Below are 18,177 nucleotides of genomic sequence, written 5' to 3'. Positions count from 1 at the left end.
TCCCCAGTGGTTGCTGCCTGGTAGGATCTGCGCTGGGCAGATGGGGCTGTCTTGTTCACTGGTTCTCTCCTGCGGTGAGGGATTACCAAGTGACCATGAAGGATCTTTAGGTCTATCTTAATTTGTTCAGGCTGCCGTAAACCTTTGGAAAGGCTAGGGATCTTGTGGCTGATCTACTCTGGGGTCATCCCTGTCCATTGCTGGGCAGAAGTCTCTGCTGCTCCAGAACCCACTGACTTTTGACTCTTTCCCAGACTCCAGGAATCTTTTCCGAGCCCGAGGAAGCCTCCCCCAGGCACGTCCCCGCTTCCCCACCCAGGTCTCCAGGGGGAGCTCCTTGATAATGTAGGCTTTTGGAAACAAAGTGGAGGAAAAGAAGTGTATGGTGGCAGCTTCTGCCCCCTGCCCTGTCCCAAACCTCATCTGAGGTCCATGTGGGAGTACATAAGCCACCTGCTCGAGAGCAGAGCAGGGAAAATGCAGAGAGAAAAACATGCTTGACAGTCTCAAAAAATTACCATGCAACAGGCGATCTGTTGGTGAAAACTTCTGCCTGCCAGCTGGATGCTCTAGGTTTCAGGGTGCGTTGGCGGTGAGGAGATGCAGAGTCCCACGGAGCCAGGTGGTTCAATTGGCAGCAGATGGGGCCAGGCGGAGTGGGGGTACAGGCAGAGGGGGTGTCGTCTGCCAACTGCAGAGTATGTTTGCTGCATGTGTGGGCTTTGCCCAGTTGGCACGGGCTGCCCTGCCCTCCACCCCGCTGCTGCCGCTGGCCCATCTTCCCTGCTCTGCTTCTTGGAAACACACCCTCTGGGCCAAAGAGGGCACGCGTGCCAGAAGCCCAGAGCCAGCCCCTGCTGCCTGCTGCCTGCGTCTGGGCTTCCCCAAGCATGCCTTTGGAACGATAACCTGGTGCTCTGGTGCCCTGTGGCTTTCTGCCATGCAGGTGGCTTTAGAGGGATCGGCATGGGACTGGGGCTGGAGCTGAATCTCGCCGTCACGCTGGGTGAGCAGAGGAGCCCCTGGCAGGAATTTGCAAAGCTGTGAGGAAATTTGGTTGGCTCAGGCCAGGACTCGGGTCTGCATGCGTCTTGGGCACTGCTCCTATGTCACTCCCTTGTGCCAGCTGTTTTTAGGCGTCCTTGTCCAAAATTCAGTAGTGTCCTTGTCTCTTTGTTTCCCTAGGCAGCTGATGGAGAACCAGATTGGAGTGGTGGAACGGGGGGCTTTTGATGACATGAAGGAGCTGGAGCGGCTGTAAGTATCACTGATGACAGTTTAGGAAGGCAGTGGGGGCCGGCCCTGAGGGGACACAAGCAGGTTGAGCCTGGTGGCAAGGAGAGGGTGCTCAGGGACATGATTGCATGCCCAGCCTGCCTCCTGCCTGCTGAGAGGAGCCACGGGCTGCTGCAGCCATGGAAGTGGTCATAGCATCGTCATGAGATCATGGTGTAGAGGAAACTGGCGAGTGTCCTCACCCCACATTCTAAGTATGGCTATCTTTGTTGTTTTTCTCTGAAAATACATTATGGCAAAAAATCCACACAGTACAGAGGAAGTGAGATTTCTTCCTACGAACTCATACCCCAGGCATAGCCACCATTCATTGAATTGTGTGACCTTAAGGAAGTGATAACATGCTGAGGGGACTGTCAGGAGAGCCCCAAGGACCACCTAAGGAGCCATGTTTTGGGTGCTCAGGGCCACAGCATAGAAACCGGAAGGTGGAGATGTTTCTAATTTGCATGGTTTGCTCTTTATAGGGCTTTTAAGTTTGGAATGGGTCTTGATCAATTTTTGCATTTCAGGTTGGCAATACTGGAAAGAAAGGCATGTGGTCTGGGTGGGGGGTGGGCACACACATTCAGAGTGGTCACCAGTCTCACTTTTCTGCAAAGTGATTTGGCTGTAGGTGTCAAGAACCCTTAAAGTTCATGCCCTTTGAACCAGAAATAATCAGAGACGTGGCTAAAAATTTATGTCAGGATATTCACTGCACATTATTTAAATACAATAAACAACTGGGCACAGCTATTCTGGTAGAGATGTAAGATATAAAATCACACTTAGGAAGAACAATTAAGGCCATGGAATGAACTCACAGTGTGATGTTAAGTGGAAAAGGCAGGAAGTGACGTTCGTGTCAATAAAATCAACTTGTATTTGTACAGAATAGAGGAGGAGGAAAATAATCGAGAATATTAACTCTCATTGCACTAAGTGGTAGGATAACAGATTCTTTAATTTTATTCTTTATACTTTTATTTTTTTAATGGATTTTCTTACAATGAGTTTATAATTATAATTATAGCTACTATTGATTGTTTTACTCTATGCCAGGCACCAAGATAAGCCCTTTATCCCATCCCTCCAATATCTCATTTAATCTTTAAAGCAACACTGGGTCAGTGATATCTTATAGATGAGAAACAGAGATGTGCAGAAGTTAAGACGCTTGTCTTATTAAGTGATTATTAAGTGATTACATGCAGGAGAGAAGATTAGGATTGGACCATTTTGCCTCCAAAGCCTGAGCTCTTAATGACTATGCCCCAATACCTCACTTTTCTCTTTTATATCAAAGAAAATAAAGAATTAAAGAAAAGAGAAAGAATGTGGTAGTCTCATTGCCTTGTCCCAGCCTGGAGGAAAATCAAGGTGATCTTTCTTTGACCTTCCTCATCCAGGCCTAAAACAGAACGATAAGAAGCCCAAAGCTAAAGCGATGTGTTTGTTTTCTTTAAAAGGCTCAGAACAAAATACATACTCATGACCTGGCTTTGAGGGGCTGATTTGGACCTAACCCATTCCAGCCTCAGCTCTGCTGCTGCCATGCCCCGGAAGAGGAGGAAAGGTGGGCAGGTGATTCAGACATCGCCCGGTGGCCCACATCATACCTGCTGCTGCCACCCAAAGCTAGCCAGGGCCCTCCTTTTTGAGTCACGACTTAATCTATCCTCTTCCAGTTCCTTTTTCTGTGACTGCTCTGTCCCTGGGGGCATCCAGTGCACTGACACCTTCTCCTCTGATCTGTCAGGACCTGTGGTGGATCAGTTAATGATAAAAGTTGGATCAAGTGGGGAGTCATAAATATCATACATACTCTAAACATTTCATTTTAAATTAAAACATATAAATGTGCATTTATTGACCCGCTCCCTCCTTCCCTACTTTTTTTTTTTTTTTTGGCCAAGGCCTTTCTTTTTTTATGAGATGCTAATTGGAGTTGTGTATTGTTTTTCTTGCCTAAACCACACACTTATACTTTGCTTATGATTTTTGGTTTCGGTTTCTTTAAGGTGGAGTGAGATTTTTAAAAGGCCTTTGGAAGCAATCTGGGTGGAGAATTCCGTGTTTCTTTCATGACCCTCTGGCCCCCAGTCTTTATGTAATCCAACAGCCCTTTGAGTAGGAGCTTTTCCTGTTATTGACTCTTTCTAAAGCATTCAGCTTAGTTTTCATAGAAATGACTCTTTTTACAGTGGTATTTTGTTCATTTATGTAACAGTTAATTAAATTATATAATTACAATGATAAGTACCTCTGGCTAAACAGGTTTGGGAGCAGACATAACTGGTTCTTGTAAGCAGTTAATAACTTGAATGCAGAGGCAGGAGTGTGTGGTCCGCCCAGTTGTTAGGATTGGTGTGCCACGGGCGTCAGTCGGTCTGCCCTTGGTGGGGGGCAGTGCTCAGTCACCCTCAGCTGGCTGAGTCAGGCTTGGTGTGTAATGTGGAGGCAGTCAGGATGGGGAGCTGGGGAAAGGCAGGCTTCGGAACCACACTTCTACCACTTGGAGGTGACTTCGGTGAATCAGTCACATCTGGACATCCTAGTTCCCCCAGGTATCAAAGAGACAACGCAACGGAATCAACAAACATGTCCTGAGCACCCATTAAGAGCCAAGCCAAGTAGTGAACTGGTGGTGGTGAAAGCTTCCCCGAGGGGTTGTTGCAAGGAGGGGCTGGGAGGGTATGTGCATGAATGTAAGGTCTTGTTATACTCAAACCCACCTTTTTATTCTGCTTTCCCTCCGATGGTGAGGCAGTGCCTTTGAAACATTTGTCTTGATGCCTGACACATAGTGAGGGCTGCTGAGGACGGCTGGCCACTATTGCTGTGATTATTCTTAGCTACCTATAAGCCCCTCCCCATGCGAGTCCCTCCTTTGGCGCCCTTTAATTTTCCACTTTACACTAGCTATCGAATCCCTTTATTTCTTAAGTGTTTTTCAGAAATCGAAGCCGGAAAACTGAGAGAGTCTTGGGAGAAACAAAACAAAACAAAAACCAATGATTACCAGGCAGTGTAAATACAGGATTAATTTATTGGATGAGGTTAAGGAATGTGGAGCGACCTGATGTCTACTCCTGTTGCTTTAAGGATTCTGTTGGTGGTCCCTTTTTTTTTTTTTTCCAAGGCAGTGATGTGTTTCCCTAGGAGCTGGCCCTTTAGAGTACACTTCTTCCAGCTGGTCTAAAGTTGCAGCTCTAATTGTCTGTATGTTGCTGGAAAATGGTACCCCTATCACGTAGCAGATAAAGGGTGACCTCCTAGGAGGTAACCACAGGCAGTTACTGCTGGCCACATAGAACTGTGTTTCTTCCTGCCTCTCAGCAAAAGAAAGCTTTTGCATAATTGGTTTATCATTGTTTAGAACAGTTAAAGGAGATGGTTGTGTGAAACTCGGAACTGTGCTGTACCTGGAGGGCAGGGGCTGCATTTTACACTGGTGCTTCTCCAACCTTGATGAACACACAGATCACTTGGGTATTTTGTTGAAATGCAGATTCTGATTTAACAAGTCTGGGGTAGAGCTCTTACCAATTCCCAGGTGATGGCCCTGCCAGGTGGTCTCGTGGACCACAGCGTGAATGCCAAGATTCCATAGTTTATAGGTATCACACCCCGCAAATGGGCCGGAGTCTTACACTCCCGTGTTGGAAAAATTGTTGCCTAATAGTCACAGGGATGTAAAGTACAGCATAGGGAATATAGTCCATAATAGATAGTAACTGTGTATGGTGTTGGGTGGCTACTAAACGTATCACTTTTTAAGTTAAATAAATGTCTAACACTATACTGTACACCTGAAACTGATATAATATTGTACATCAACTATAATTGAAAAAGAAAAAAAGAATTCGTTCCCTAAAGTGGCGAGATGAATCTGGTTAAACTTCACTGCCTTCTTAGGTCAAGTCCAGGTTCTTTCTGCATTATGTCTTCTCATCAGGCCACATTACACAACCAGAGTTCCCATTCCTGCCTGTGTTGACAATACTGAAAAGTTGTCAGTTCACCAAGAGAGGAATTAAAAATGATGAACATGCTATCCAGTCACTGACAATAAATGGGTTGTTCTCTATTATTTGACATGGAAAGACAGCCACAAAATGTTGAGTCAGAAAAATACAGGTAGCTAAATACTTTTTCTTCTATTATTGAAGGTTTTAAAAAAAGCATGCATTTTCATAAATAATAAAAAAAATCAATAAAGCTATTTTCATTTTGAAAAAAGCCCTAAAGCAGACAATAAAAGATAAATCATCACTGAGCCAAATGTGGATGAAAGCAATAAAGAATCAGAACCACATGGCCAGTCCTATCCCATTAGGATAGATCTCACATTTCAAGTGTAGTCAGATATTCAACTCATAAACTGAGATAGTATTTGAATCAGTGCCTTGTAAATTACAAAATGCAAAACGATGAGGAATATGGGAGGAAATAATGGGAGGAAAGATGCTCTGTGTATTGCCTGCCCACTCTGTGTCAGGTCCCTGGGGAGGGTCTTTCACGGATATTCTGCTCTTATTCTCCCCAGGTGTTGGATGGCAGAATTCCCACTTTATAGATGGAGCATCTGAGGCCCAGAGGAGACGATTTCTCTCGGGTTACACAGTAACCTTGTTAGGATTTGAACCCTGGGCCTTCTAAGTCTGAATCCAATGCTTTCTGAAAAGTCCTTTGGATTTCCTGGACAGCTAGGCAATTTCCAACTCTTCCTCTTTTCTCTTTTGTAGACGACTGAACCGGAACCAGCTGCACATGTTACCAGAACTGCTGTTCCAGAATAACCAGGCTCTGTCGAGGCTGTGAGTGACACCCTGTATCCAGAAAGCTCCCTCTGTGCTCTTATCACTCACCCTGTGGGTCAGTGGGGTCTGGATGACCTGTAACTATGACTCCCATGCTCCTCATCTGGCAGGAATTGCTCAGGGGATCAAAGGCCAGGCCCTTTCTGTGGGAAGGTGCTGTGCAGGGCATTTCTCCATGGCAAGAGCTTGACAGAACCCACAGTTCATCCATTCCGTGTGCTGTCTCTGACAGTGCCGGTGTGAGGATGCTTTGCAAATGGACACGCTTGTCAACCGTGAGGCCTAATGTTACGAGGAGGACCAGTCATTTGCGTCTCCTACTGCCTTTGGTAACCTGCCTTGGGTTGAATTTTTACTCATTCAACAAAGGTTGAATAGGTTCAATAGGTCCTTCCTGGACCTATTTCTATTTTCAGCTTGGGTAATGAGGACTGTAAGCTTATTAACCACAGTGTAACGTCATATTTTTATTTGTTGTAAATGTACTTCTTTCAGATTTTTAGGGTGGTGGCTAATTTTGCTGCTCCATGATTTGCCAAATGTGTCTGTAATTGTTCTACCATGTATCTCATTCTGTGGGATCTTGGGTTGGACAGGACCTTAGAGATTAAGAAATCTCTTCTGCAGCTCCTTAGCAAATGGTCCTTCAGCCTTTGATTGGCTACCTCTAGTGGTAAGGAGTTTCCTACCTCCCTGGCAATTAATTCCATTATTGGACAGGTCTGAATGTTAGAAACATTTTTTTAATTTCAAGCTCCAAATCTACTTTCTAATATTTATGTTTTTCCCAGCTTTGATTTCTGTATGTACCTAAGATGATTATATATTCTTGTTAGGGTTTTGAAGGGTCATCAGGCTTTTGAATTTTGAGTTGGGAGGATTTTCTGCCCACTTGGCAGTTGTTATTAACAACCTGAAAAGTCACCGTGTGCCCAGCAAAGCACTATGTGAGATGCTGGGGCTGCCGCTTCTTTCCTGAAGAAGCTTGTGGGATAATACCTAGGTGGAGGAAGAAGCAGTAAGTGATGTCGGTAAGACTGAGGGGTAGGGAGTGGGCGGGAGATGGTACCCTGTGGCTACCTGAGGGCTGAGGGGCCAGTTCTTTCCACCTCTGTCATGATTTCAGACCTCTTGATAAGCCCAGTGGTCTCCAGGCAGCTACAGGATTTGTCACTGATCCTGCCTTCAAGATGGAACTCTAATTTTTAGTGTGTTCAAATGGTCTCTCCAGACACTGCCTGTGTCTTCCTCCTCCTGGCCTGGAGGCCTCTCCACAGTGACCCTCAGTGATGATCTTTTCTGCTGGTCTTTGCCACCCTTGGGCTGGAGCTGGGTCTTCTCCTTCAGTCTGCCTGTAACCTGATGCCAGGCACACACAATGAGTGCTTTTCTTTACTTGACTGCTGATGGCACAAGACCCTTTCCAGTAGCTGCATCCACCTTGACATCTCTTTAAACTGTGGTCCATGTGCTGGCCCACGAGGTCCATGCTGTTACTGGTCACATGCAGGCAGCCAGCCTTGCCCTGACTGGGCCCCAGCAGCTCCTGTGTTCTCCCCTATCCTTTCTCACAGCTGGTTCCTGCAGGGATCACAGCTCTGTCTCTTCAAAAACTCATCCTGAAAGTCTCTTCTCTTGGTCTCCTTCTGTCCTTTTCTTTTTCCTTCTCCTCACCCTTCTTAGTCTTTTAAGCCGTTGTCTTCACTTTCCCAACATTATTTGCCTGCTTGGGTTTCCCTTTCCCTCAGCCAGACTGATCCACTGCCCCGTATCATCCAGGGTTCAGAGCATGTGCATAGTGGATAGTTGCCAAAAACTCTGGGTGCCTGCTTTGACTTTCCTCATTTATTTTATTTCGTTTAAAATTTATTTATTTAAAATTTTAACTCTATTAAGGTATAATTGACAATTAAAATTGTAAGCGATTTAAAGTGTACTTTGTGGTGATTTGATACATGTATACATTGTGAAATCTAGTTAGTTAACACATTCATTCATCACCTCATATGTTTATCTTTTTTTTTTTTGAGAACATTTAAGTTTTACTCTCTTAGCAAACTTCAATTATATAAATACAGTGTTATCAACCATAGTTACCGCGTTATAGATCCTCAGACCTTATTCATCTTATAGCTGAAAGTTTGTACCCTTTTACCAACCTCTCCCTGTTTTCCTTAGCCTCCACATCTCTTAAGATTTCACATATAAGTGAAGCCATGCAGTATTTATCTTTCTCTGGCTTATTTCACTTAGCATAATGCCCTCAAGGTCCATCTATGTTGTCACAAATGGCAGGATTTTCTTCTTTCTCATGAATAATATTTTATTGTACAGTATATGTGTGTGTGTGTTAATTACCTAGGTGTCACTCACACACACACACACACACCCCACCCCACATCTTTATCTATTCGTCTTTACCCCACCTCCACCCCCATTCTATTGACCTGAGTATCTGGCATTCCAAAGTATCTGTTAATTCTCTCAGTTGGTCTGGCTGCAGAGCACTTGGGTGCTCTTGGTTGTAGAAACAGAACCCCCACAAAGGCTGGCGACAGTAAGGGTGGGGTGGGGTGATGGTAAAGGTACAACCAGCAGACTCACAGGCTCCCCAGGGTAGGAATTAAGGTACAGCTGGGACAGGGAGTGTGAAGGATGTTTCTAACTCTTCCTGAATATTTACTGCTCCATTTCTCCCTGCAAACCAGTGTCCTGGGCTTAAAGGCAACATCTCAGTTCAACCGCGACTTTGGTTGGCCACAGTACTGATTCCCCTCCTACTTTCTGTGACCTTAGATCTCAGATCCCCACAGTGTCTCAAGTCCAATTCCAGATTTCTGGAGAAAAAATCTGCTTGCCCCATCTTAGGTCAGGAGATCACCCCGGCGCCAATGAGCTGTGCTGGGGGATTGTGAGATCACCTGGTGCAGTCATACTATGGAGCCTACCCTTCTCCAGGAGCTGGAGGTTCCTAAAGGAACCCACCCACATTCCCATAGGAGGTGGGGTAAGAGGGACGGCAGCGTCTGGCCTTTCTGGTCTGTTACTTCTTGACCTTCCTTCTGCTTTGAGGGATCTGTTACTAATCCTTTTCATTTGGAGCAAATCATGGACTTTCCTGCAGAGGCTGTTATGCTAAATCAGCATGAAAACGAGTTTGTGAGAGACCAAATGTGCATGGTAAGGTGTGGTCACAAAGTATGTCAGGTGGTGTGGTCTGCATTTTAGTTGCTTTTGTCTGTGTAGCTTTCAGTAGTTAAAGTCCTATAACTGGTTATTCTTTACTAATATTTCCCCTGGTGTTGGGTTAGTCTGTCCATTGCTTTCCTTATGCGGGACCTGTGGCCCAAAGAGGTGATTTGCCTTAGACCACAGAGCAGTTTGGTGATAGGGTTGGAATTAGATGCTTGGCCTTCAAAGGTCCATAAAGAGCCTGAAAATGGGCTTAAACCTTGAGTTAGAAATCTCATGTTTGGAAAGCTATCCTAGGAAATAAGAAAACATGAGCACAAACCTGTTCTCTGTGGCATTATTTAGAATATTATAATAAATAACATTTCCATATTGAAATATCAAATATTAAAAAAAAAATAGAAACAACCCACATGTCCAGCTTCTGGGGAATGGTTAAGTAAATTCTGGTATATTAACTTGATGGAATATTTATATAATCATCAAAAGCGGCCTTTATGAAAGACATAAATTAATGCAGATAAATATCTGTGACATCAAAGGCCAGGATGCAAAATTGTACTGACGAAATGATTGCTAAATAAATCACTCTAAATAATGCACAGTAAATGACTACAAAATGCCAACAAGAGTTGTCTCTGGGCAACTTCTTCTTTTGTATTTACCAGATGTTCTATAAAAAGCATGTATTATATTTATGTTAGGAGACCTCCCAGTTTTTCTAAGCCATGAAAAGCCTCTGTAGTCTGAGTTAAAGTGAGTGCAGACACATGATGCTGGAGCGCTTCCTTGAACCCCAAGAAGTCCTGTTCACTCTCCTATCAGATAAAGATAATGTCTACTTCACAGGCTGTTGTGGAGATTAAAGAGAGGTGTAACCCGCTTTCATGTCAGGTGAAAACTGTGACACATAGTAGGTGCTGAGGAAATGTTCGGTGAATCCATATGGGAATTGCTTCAGAGGGCAGCAAACCCGATTCAAGAGGTGGCGCCATAGCCCCTAGGTTGACCCCACACTCTCACTCCGAGCATTTATCCGCTGTCAGTATCTGAGCCACCACCCCCCGTGGTGGTTTACCCTCACCTCTCTTAACTCAGAACCACCCCCCCACTTTGCAAGGACCTCCCCCAAAAAGTTTGTGTTTTTTTTTTTCTCATGAGAGGCTTAGGTGTACCTTTGGGGGCACCTGAGGAGGGTGGAAGGTGGCTGGCTTGTGTGCAAGCAGCAGCTGACATGTGGCTTGGGATGACCATTGCACAGGCTCAGGAGGTTGAAGAAGGGAATCTGCCAAGCTCAGAAGGTTTGACATGCCCAAGGGGCTGAGCCAAATTTGAACCTTGGTCTGTCTGAGGCTAATGCTTATTCTTCCAGAACATCCATCCACCCCCCTACTCACCATCCATCTACCTCCTATACCCTCTACCTCCTCATCCACTCCTCCATCTACCTAACCCTCATCCCCATCTACCTAACTATCACCTATCCTGCCTCCCACTCGTCTGTGCTCCCACTTACCCATATACTAATCCAACAATCAATCCACTTATATCCCTCTGTCCCCCATTTCCTCCTCCCCACCCATCTGCTTGCCCACTCACTCTTCTACTCATTTACCCACCAACCCCTCACCCACCCAGCTCCCGACCCATTCACCCTGCCCTTATCCATCTACCAACCCACCTATATACCCACTGTATACCCGACTCTCCCCCAACTCCACACCCATCCTCCCACCTCCATTCTCCCACCTCCATTTCCCTACCCACAACCATCCTCCCCCCCGACCTTCTGTCTGCCTACCCACTGCCCACCCACCCATTCACCTGACTGTTACCCAGAGCTTCATATGGGCACTGTTCTAGGTTCTGAGAACACTTGGGGTGATGGCTGTGTGAGAGAGACTGGTGGGGCACTGTCTCTCTGGGAGGTAATGGTTCAAGAACTCTTTGAGGAGAGCTCTTTGACAGGTGTCTGCCATTTGACCTACCAGCAGGTTGGAATGGGAGGAAGGGAAAGATGCTTGACTGGCTGGACCTTAGTTTCCTATTGGAGGTGGCTATACCCTGGTGGCAGGTAACCTGGATTTGGGGTTAGTTAGCCTCATCACCTGAGGATGTGGAGATGATGTTTTATGGATGGCCCCAGGGGTCAGGCATATCTGAACCTGAATTCTTCTCTTACAGCAGCAAAACCCAGTCTTCACTCATGTTCAGGTGTGGAGCACAGATAGTGTCAGCCCCAATGCCTCTGTCCTCCCGGTGTGGGAGAGGGCTCTCCCTCTGCCTTGGGATCCTTCCTCCTGCTGGTTGCCTTCTCTTCCTCGTCCAGAGCTGCTTCTGGAAGCCCAGTTTCTCTGGACTTCTTTTTAGCCTTGAAACCAATATCTGTCCCGACAAGATCAAGCCTTTGTGTCTGTGCTGGGCCTGGAAGGGGTGCAGGTGAGTGATTAAGGGCAGCCCAGGGCATTCATTGCCCCTTATTTATATCCCTGCTGGAAGGACCAGGATAACTCATTAACAGGGCCTTGGTGGCCGGAGAGAGGCGCGGGTGTGATATTCCGCAGGAGCCCTGTTGAAGAATGCCTGACCCTGCCGACCTCTTCTCGAGCTGGGTTTAATTAAACTGTCAGCACTGGTCAGAAGAACAAAGCCTCCCTTCCTGTCCTGGTCCCCAGCCCCCACCAGAGGCAGGAGGGCATTCTGTGCTGAAATGAAGAGCTGTTGAAAATGGATGTCTTGCCTCCAAGGGAAATTACCCAAAGCAGGAAGGTGACCTCGATATTGTGACATATCCACTCCAGGCAGCAGATCTGTGGAACTGAACCAGCTGAGGACCCTGAACATAGAGGTGGGGTGTCCCGTGGCCACCCCTCTCTCTGTCTGGGTCTCCTTCCTGCCAGAATTGCCGCCTTAAGATGCTGTCTCTCACCCTTTTCCCAGAAAGGAATTTCACAAGCTTTGTCTCATGAGATATTAAGTCTGTGAGATGTTTCTGGCATTAATGATAGAAAAAAGCTCCCTTGGTTAGCTAGTTTGGGGAAGTGCTGGGTCAAACAGGCTTCTTTGTAGGGGTACTTTGCAAACCTTTAATCTGATCTTGTGCATTATAAAACCCCCAGGGGACATGAAGGGTGTTGCATTGCCTAAACTGATTTGACCTAAAAATTTCAAAATTTTTTTAAGGATTACCTAGATCTTGTGGGTCAGGTAACTTCCTGGGGTCTCAGACAATAAAGATCTGAGCCGAGACGCCAACCCAGGTCCCGGACCCCAGACCCATCCATCCACCCCTAAACCATCAGTACTCGAATTAGTGTGCCAGAGTCAACTGGGGAGTTTATTAAAATTCAGATTCCACAGCACTATCATCTGAGCTTCTGAGTGAGCAGGTGTGAAGGGCCCAAGAATCTGCATTATTATGAAGCCCCTCTTAATCTGGTTCACACTTTGAGAAGCCGTGCTCCTCAGCATGCTTAATGAGTCTCAAATGGGGACCACTCTTCAGGCAGAGCCCTTGTTTGTCTCTGCCCAGCCTGGTTCTGGTGTGAGAGCCACACGAACAAAGACCTTTCCGAGGGCAGAAGCTTCCCCTCCCGCAGAGGCGCAGAGAACAATTTGAGGATTATGAGTTGGCAATTATGGAGCACTCTGGATTCTCAAAGTGCTTTCCAATCATTACATCTGTGCCTGCTGTCAAGGCTTGAGTGAAAAAGCCTAGCGTCCCACTGGGCCGGCCTAGTTGTGGAAGAGGGCGGCCAGCCCAATTGACACCTCGCGTGCCAGAGGGGGCTGACACGCCCAGCATGGATTAATGTCCTAACTGCAGCCACTGCCCTTCACTCAGCCTCTGGCTGCCTCAGAACCACTGAGGTCTTCACAAACGTGGACAGCCAAGGGAACCCAGGGCCTGGAGGGCCCTGGAGGGCAGAGCAGTTGTTGGGTTACCCACAGAGAATGCGCCCTGTTGGGGACCTTTTATAGAGGCTCAAAGGAATGAAAAGCAGCCAGTCGTCTCCTACAGCATTACAAAAATCAATATGGAACAAACTGAATTCATCAGCGTCGAGAAGATTCTGAACAGAGAGGAATGTGTGCAGGAGGGGGCTGTTGTGAAGAACTTTAAGGGGAGTGAGGATTTCTTAAAAACCATTCCACAGATTATCTCAATAATTTTGCTATGATATTAAACACTTGGAAAATAGAGAAAAGCAAAGAAAAATAAGGCGATTGCCAGGATCCAACACCCTGAGCCCAGAAATCAGAGAAGGGATGGAGGACCTGGTGACCCCAGACGAAGAGCAGAAACTGTTTACTCTTCTCCCAGGGACAATGTCTGCCACCAGGAAGACATGTTTGCTGGCCCTGCCAAACCCACTGTGCTGGGGAAACAAAGATGGGTAGGCCTGGGTAGGGGAACAGAGAAAAGGGTTATGAGAAGCGTTGTGGGGGCTCCCCATCTCCAGATGCTTAACGTAATCACATCTGCAAAGCCCCTTTCACCGTGTAAGGTAACGGTCACGGGTTCTGGGGATTAAGAGGAGAATATCTCTGAGCGTCATTACTCTGTCTACCACACTGTGTCTTCCCTTTGGAGGACAATAACCCTCAGTGACCAGAAGCCCTGCCCAGCCCCTCCCTGCCTGGGCTCATGGAGTTATGCGCCCACACCATCTTGGCTCCAGGAGCCCACCGAAGACCAGTGCCTTTGGGCAGCTCTCCCAGCTCTTCTGAATTATAGAATCTTTCCATTGAGTCCTCTCTTTTCCTCCTACGATCGTGAGTACTGATTAGCTGTGGGACTCTGGGCATGTTACTTAACCTCTCTGTATCTATTTCCTCACCTGTAAAATTGGGATGGGGTGGGGTCGGACGCTATTAGGATTAGGGGTGATTTGTATGGAGGACCCAAGACAGGTGCTATGAATACCACTGTCAACCAAAGCATCATGCTGGGAGTGATGGAGGGGATGGGTGAGCACGCCCCATCTAGCCAGTATTCCTTGGATGGATAGGACAATCTGCTGTCTTAGAAGTCTTTACGGTTGCCCCAGGCTGATGGGCTTCTCTGGTTCCCCTTCCCTCATGGCCTCAGCAGGAGGTTCCAGGCTCAGAGGGAGTGAGGGTCCTGGTCACCTCCTTGTCTCTGAGTAGGGCCTGGCTTCAGTCTTCTCTGAGGGAGACAGAGCTTCTTATCTCCTTTTGGATCTTGCCTCAGCTCACTGGATTTGGCAGGCAGTTTAGCCTGTTGCCTGAGAGTTTTGCTCATGCAGTCTCCTCTTTCTTTGGTTTTATAGATGGAAAATAAGGTAGCAATTTCATATGAATGGAAGAATTTCTACAGCATCTTTCTCTGAATGCGTTCCTTAAGAGTTGACTATAATGTCTCTAGGGGTCTCTATTAGATTAATTTGGCATGAACATTAACATGAATTACAAGTCATTATGGTTAAATTTGTGATTTATAAGTGCAATATTTAAAGAAAGAAACACTCAGATATGACACATTACCTTCTTCATTAATTCTTAACTGATATTGATTTCTGCTTAATCTAAACTTTAATGTTGAGCCTCTTAGCATCGAAAGTCCTTCACAGAACATCCACATGGTTTTATTACTTTGAGACTTCAGGTTATCTTGGCATCATAAGTCCATAGCTGCAGCAGATGTTGTCACATGTAAATAGAGGATTAGTATTGATATTCCAGAAGGTTCTTCAGCTTTCACTGATGTACCTGTAGCTGGGTTCTGCTTTTTTGAAACCTAAGTTCCCATTCGTCTTTCTCAGTTTTAGGCTGTCCTGCCACTTGTCAGTAATGGCTTTTTAAAAATTGTGATTAGAAACACATAACATGAAATTTACCATCTTCACCATTTTTAAATGTACAGTTCAGTAGCGTTAAGTATATTTACATTGGGAAACATCTCCAGAATGTTTTCATTTTATATGTCAAAAACTCTCCATTTTCCCCTCTCCACCCTCGCCGTTAACATCATTCTATTTTGTTTCTATGAATTAGACAGCTCTAGATACCTCATATAAGTGAAATCAGACATTATTTTTCTTTTTGTGACTGGCTTATTGCATCTATGTTATGTATAATGTTCTCAAAGTTCATTCATGTTGTAGCATGTGTGAGAATCTTCTTCCTTTTTAAGGCTGAATAATTGTACATGTATACCACACTTTGTTTATCCATTTGTCCATTAATGAACATTTGGGTTGCTTCTACCTCTTGGCTAATTCTGAATAATGCTGCTATGAATATGGGTATGCAAATATCTCTTTAAGATTCTGCTTTCAGTTTTCTTTTTTGGATGTATCCCCAGAAGTAGAATTATTGGATCGTATGGTAGTTCTATTTTTAATTTTTTAGTTTTTTGAGGAATCATCATACTGTTTTCCATAGTGGTGGTACCTTTCACCAACACTTGTTATTTTCTATGTTTTTCTTTTTTTAATAGTAATCATCCTAATGGGTGTGAAGTGACTTGTCATTGTGATTTTGATTTGCATTTCTCTGATGATTAGTGATATTGAGCATCTTTTCATATACTTGTTGGCCTTTTGTGTATCATCTTTGGAGAAATGCCCATTCAAGTCCATTGTCAATTTTTAAATCAAGTTATTTAATTTTTGTTTTTGGTGTTGCTGAGTTGTAGGAGTTCTTTACATATTCTGGGTATTAACTCCTTATCAGATATATGATTTGCAATATTTTCTCCCATTCCATGGGTTGACTTTTTATTCTGTTGTGTCCTTTGATGCTCAGCATTTTTAAGTTTGATATAATCTCATTTGTTTATTTTTGCTTTTGTTGTCTGTGTTATATCCAAGAAATTATTGCCAAGTCCAATCTCATGAAGCTTTCCCCTATGTTTACTTCTCAGAGTTTTATAGTTTTGGGTCTTATGTTTAGGTCTTTGATCTGTTTTGAGTTAATTTTTAAATATGATGTAAGCTAAGGTCTAGCTTCATTCTTTTGCATGTGGATATATAGTTTTCTGAACATCAGTTATTGAAGAGACTGTATTTTCACCATTGCCTAGTCTTGGGACCTTGTCAAAGATCATTTGACCATATAGGTGAGGGTTTATTTCTGGGCTTTCTATTCTATTCTTTTGGTGTATTTGTCTGTCTTTATGTTAGTACCACACTGTTTTGATTACTATATCTTTATAATATGTTTTGGAATCAAGAAGTGTGAGTCCTCCAACTTTGTTCTCCTTTTTCAAGATTATTTTGGCTATTTGGGATCCTGTGATGGTTTTTTACTTATAAGCACAAGGGACCTGTCACAGCATAAAAGAGGGTATGAGCACTTACATCTTTGGACTGAAATGGGACAAAAGTCATCTACTCTAGCCTCCACTTAAATATGTTGATGATGGGGAGCTCACTACTTCACAGGATGGTTAGCTTTGTTGGGGAGTAGCTCAGATCATTAGGAATCCTCATACTAACCTTAACTTGTTTTCCTGGCATGTTTACCCAGTGATCTTGGTGTTGCTCTCTAGAGTTATACTTGGAGCAAAGATATGTGGTAAGGTCAGCCCTTTAACTAGTCATTATCTTTGACAGATTCTTCAAGGGACCATGTCTTCAAGGACAGATTTGCAACACTTGTTTGTAAGAAGCCATAGGGCTGAAGCTGTCTTTAAGCGACTGTCTATCCATGCTATAGATTCTTTCTAAGGTTCAGCACTCTCTCCATTGTTCTATCCCATGTATCCCATGCAGCTTGGTGAAGAAATGTCCAGGACCTCTTCATTCTCCTACCTCTGTTTGGCCTGGTCTGCTGGGCGTGCTACTCCAGAGGCCTCCTTTGGAAGCAAAGAGCTATAGCTGCAGGAAGTTGCTACGATTTAACAAACTAGGATCCTTCAGCCAGGAGGTAGCTTTCTAATCATCCTCCCAGGAAGCCAGCCCTTATCAGACTTCCCTGTCTATAATCATGGCCTCTTAGGATAGACCAGTAAGGAGGTGGGGCTGTTAGAGGGCTAGGGAGAGAGCAGTCTGAGGGGCCCTGGGGGCTTTTTGGCAGAGTGTGAAGGAAATGAGCATTGAGAGCCAGGACACTTGTGTTCTAGATTTGGCTCTGTCTTCATCTGGCTGTGACACCTTGGATGAGTCATTAGTATCTTTGGACCCCATTCTTTCACTTTTATTAATGAATTGGATGATCATACAGCAAGGATACTCAGCACAAAACTGCAATGGGATGGCCATTATACCCAAAACGATAGAAGTAAAATTGAAAAAGATCTCCATGAATTGGGCTGGAATCAAGGAGGTGAAATTAAATACTGATAAATATGAAGCTGATTTTGATAGAACTGAATGGGGGAGACCTGGTTTGGCAGCACTTGTTATGAAAAGGGCCTGTGATTTCAAGTTGAGGATAAGTCGAGTGTGGTAAGGTGGCAGAAAGAGTGAATATAGCCTTAAGCTGAATTAATAGACGCAAGTTATCCTCTCCAGGGGAAGGGACTGACCTGTTCTAGTCTGTGCTGATTTGAGCGCATCCAGAGAACAGTGTTCAGTACCAGGGTCTGTGTTTTATTGTGGGTGGCCGAGAGGAGGACACTAACCGTGCTCTAGAGGAGGGCAGCTAACATCGGGGGCCATGGAGAAATTATTTCATGTGATATATAGTCAAGGAACTGAGGCTGTTTGGTGTGATGAAAACAAATGTAGAGGAACTCTGAGAGTAGTTTTCCAATCTATGTGAAGGGCTGTTGAGGACAAGGGAGCTGATTTGTTCTAGAAGCAGAACTGGGTACAGTGTGCGGAAGGTGTGGGGAAGTGGATTTCGTTTTATATGAGGCAGGCTTCTTGAAGAGCTAGCTGTAGAGGGGTGGGCTGCTCTGCTTGTCACCTCATCC

At 45.0% G+C, this 18,177-nt stretch overlaps 1 protein-coding gene across 1 annotated transcript in view; it reads left to right on the top strand.

Moving 5' to 3' along the window:
* Positions 1-18,177, top strand: part of SLIT1 (slit guidance ligand 1) — a 160,782-nt gene that overhangs the window by 19,895 nt on the left and 122,710 nt on the right. The window contains exons 3-4 of the mRNA XM_023519842.1: positions 1,186-1,257; positions 6,027-6,098. Of these exons, the coding sequence (XP_023375610.1) occupies positions 1,186-1,257; positions 6,027-6,098 (144 nt within the window). The remainder of the gene's footprint in view (positions 1-1,185; positions 1,258-6,026; positions 6,099-18,177) is intronic.

This window comes from Pteropus vampyrus, unplaced genomic scaffold (assembly GCF_000151845.1).
Source record: "Pteropus vampyrus isolate Shadow unplaced genomic scaffold, Pvam_2.0 Scaffold238, whole genome shotgun sequence".
NCBI classification, from domain to species: Eukaryota; Metazoa; Chordata; class Mammalia; order Chiroptera; family Pteropodidae; genus Pteropus; species Pteropus vampyrus.
Note: the sequence above shows the minus strand (reverse complement) of the source record. Positions and strands in the feature narration are given on the sequence as shown.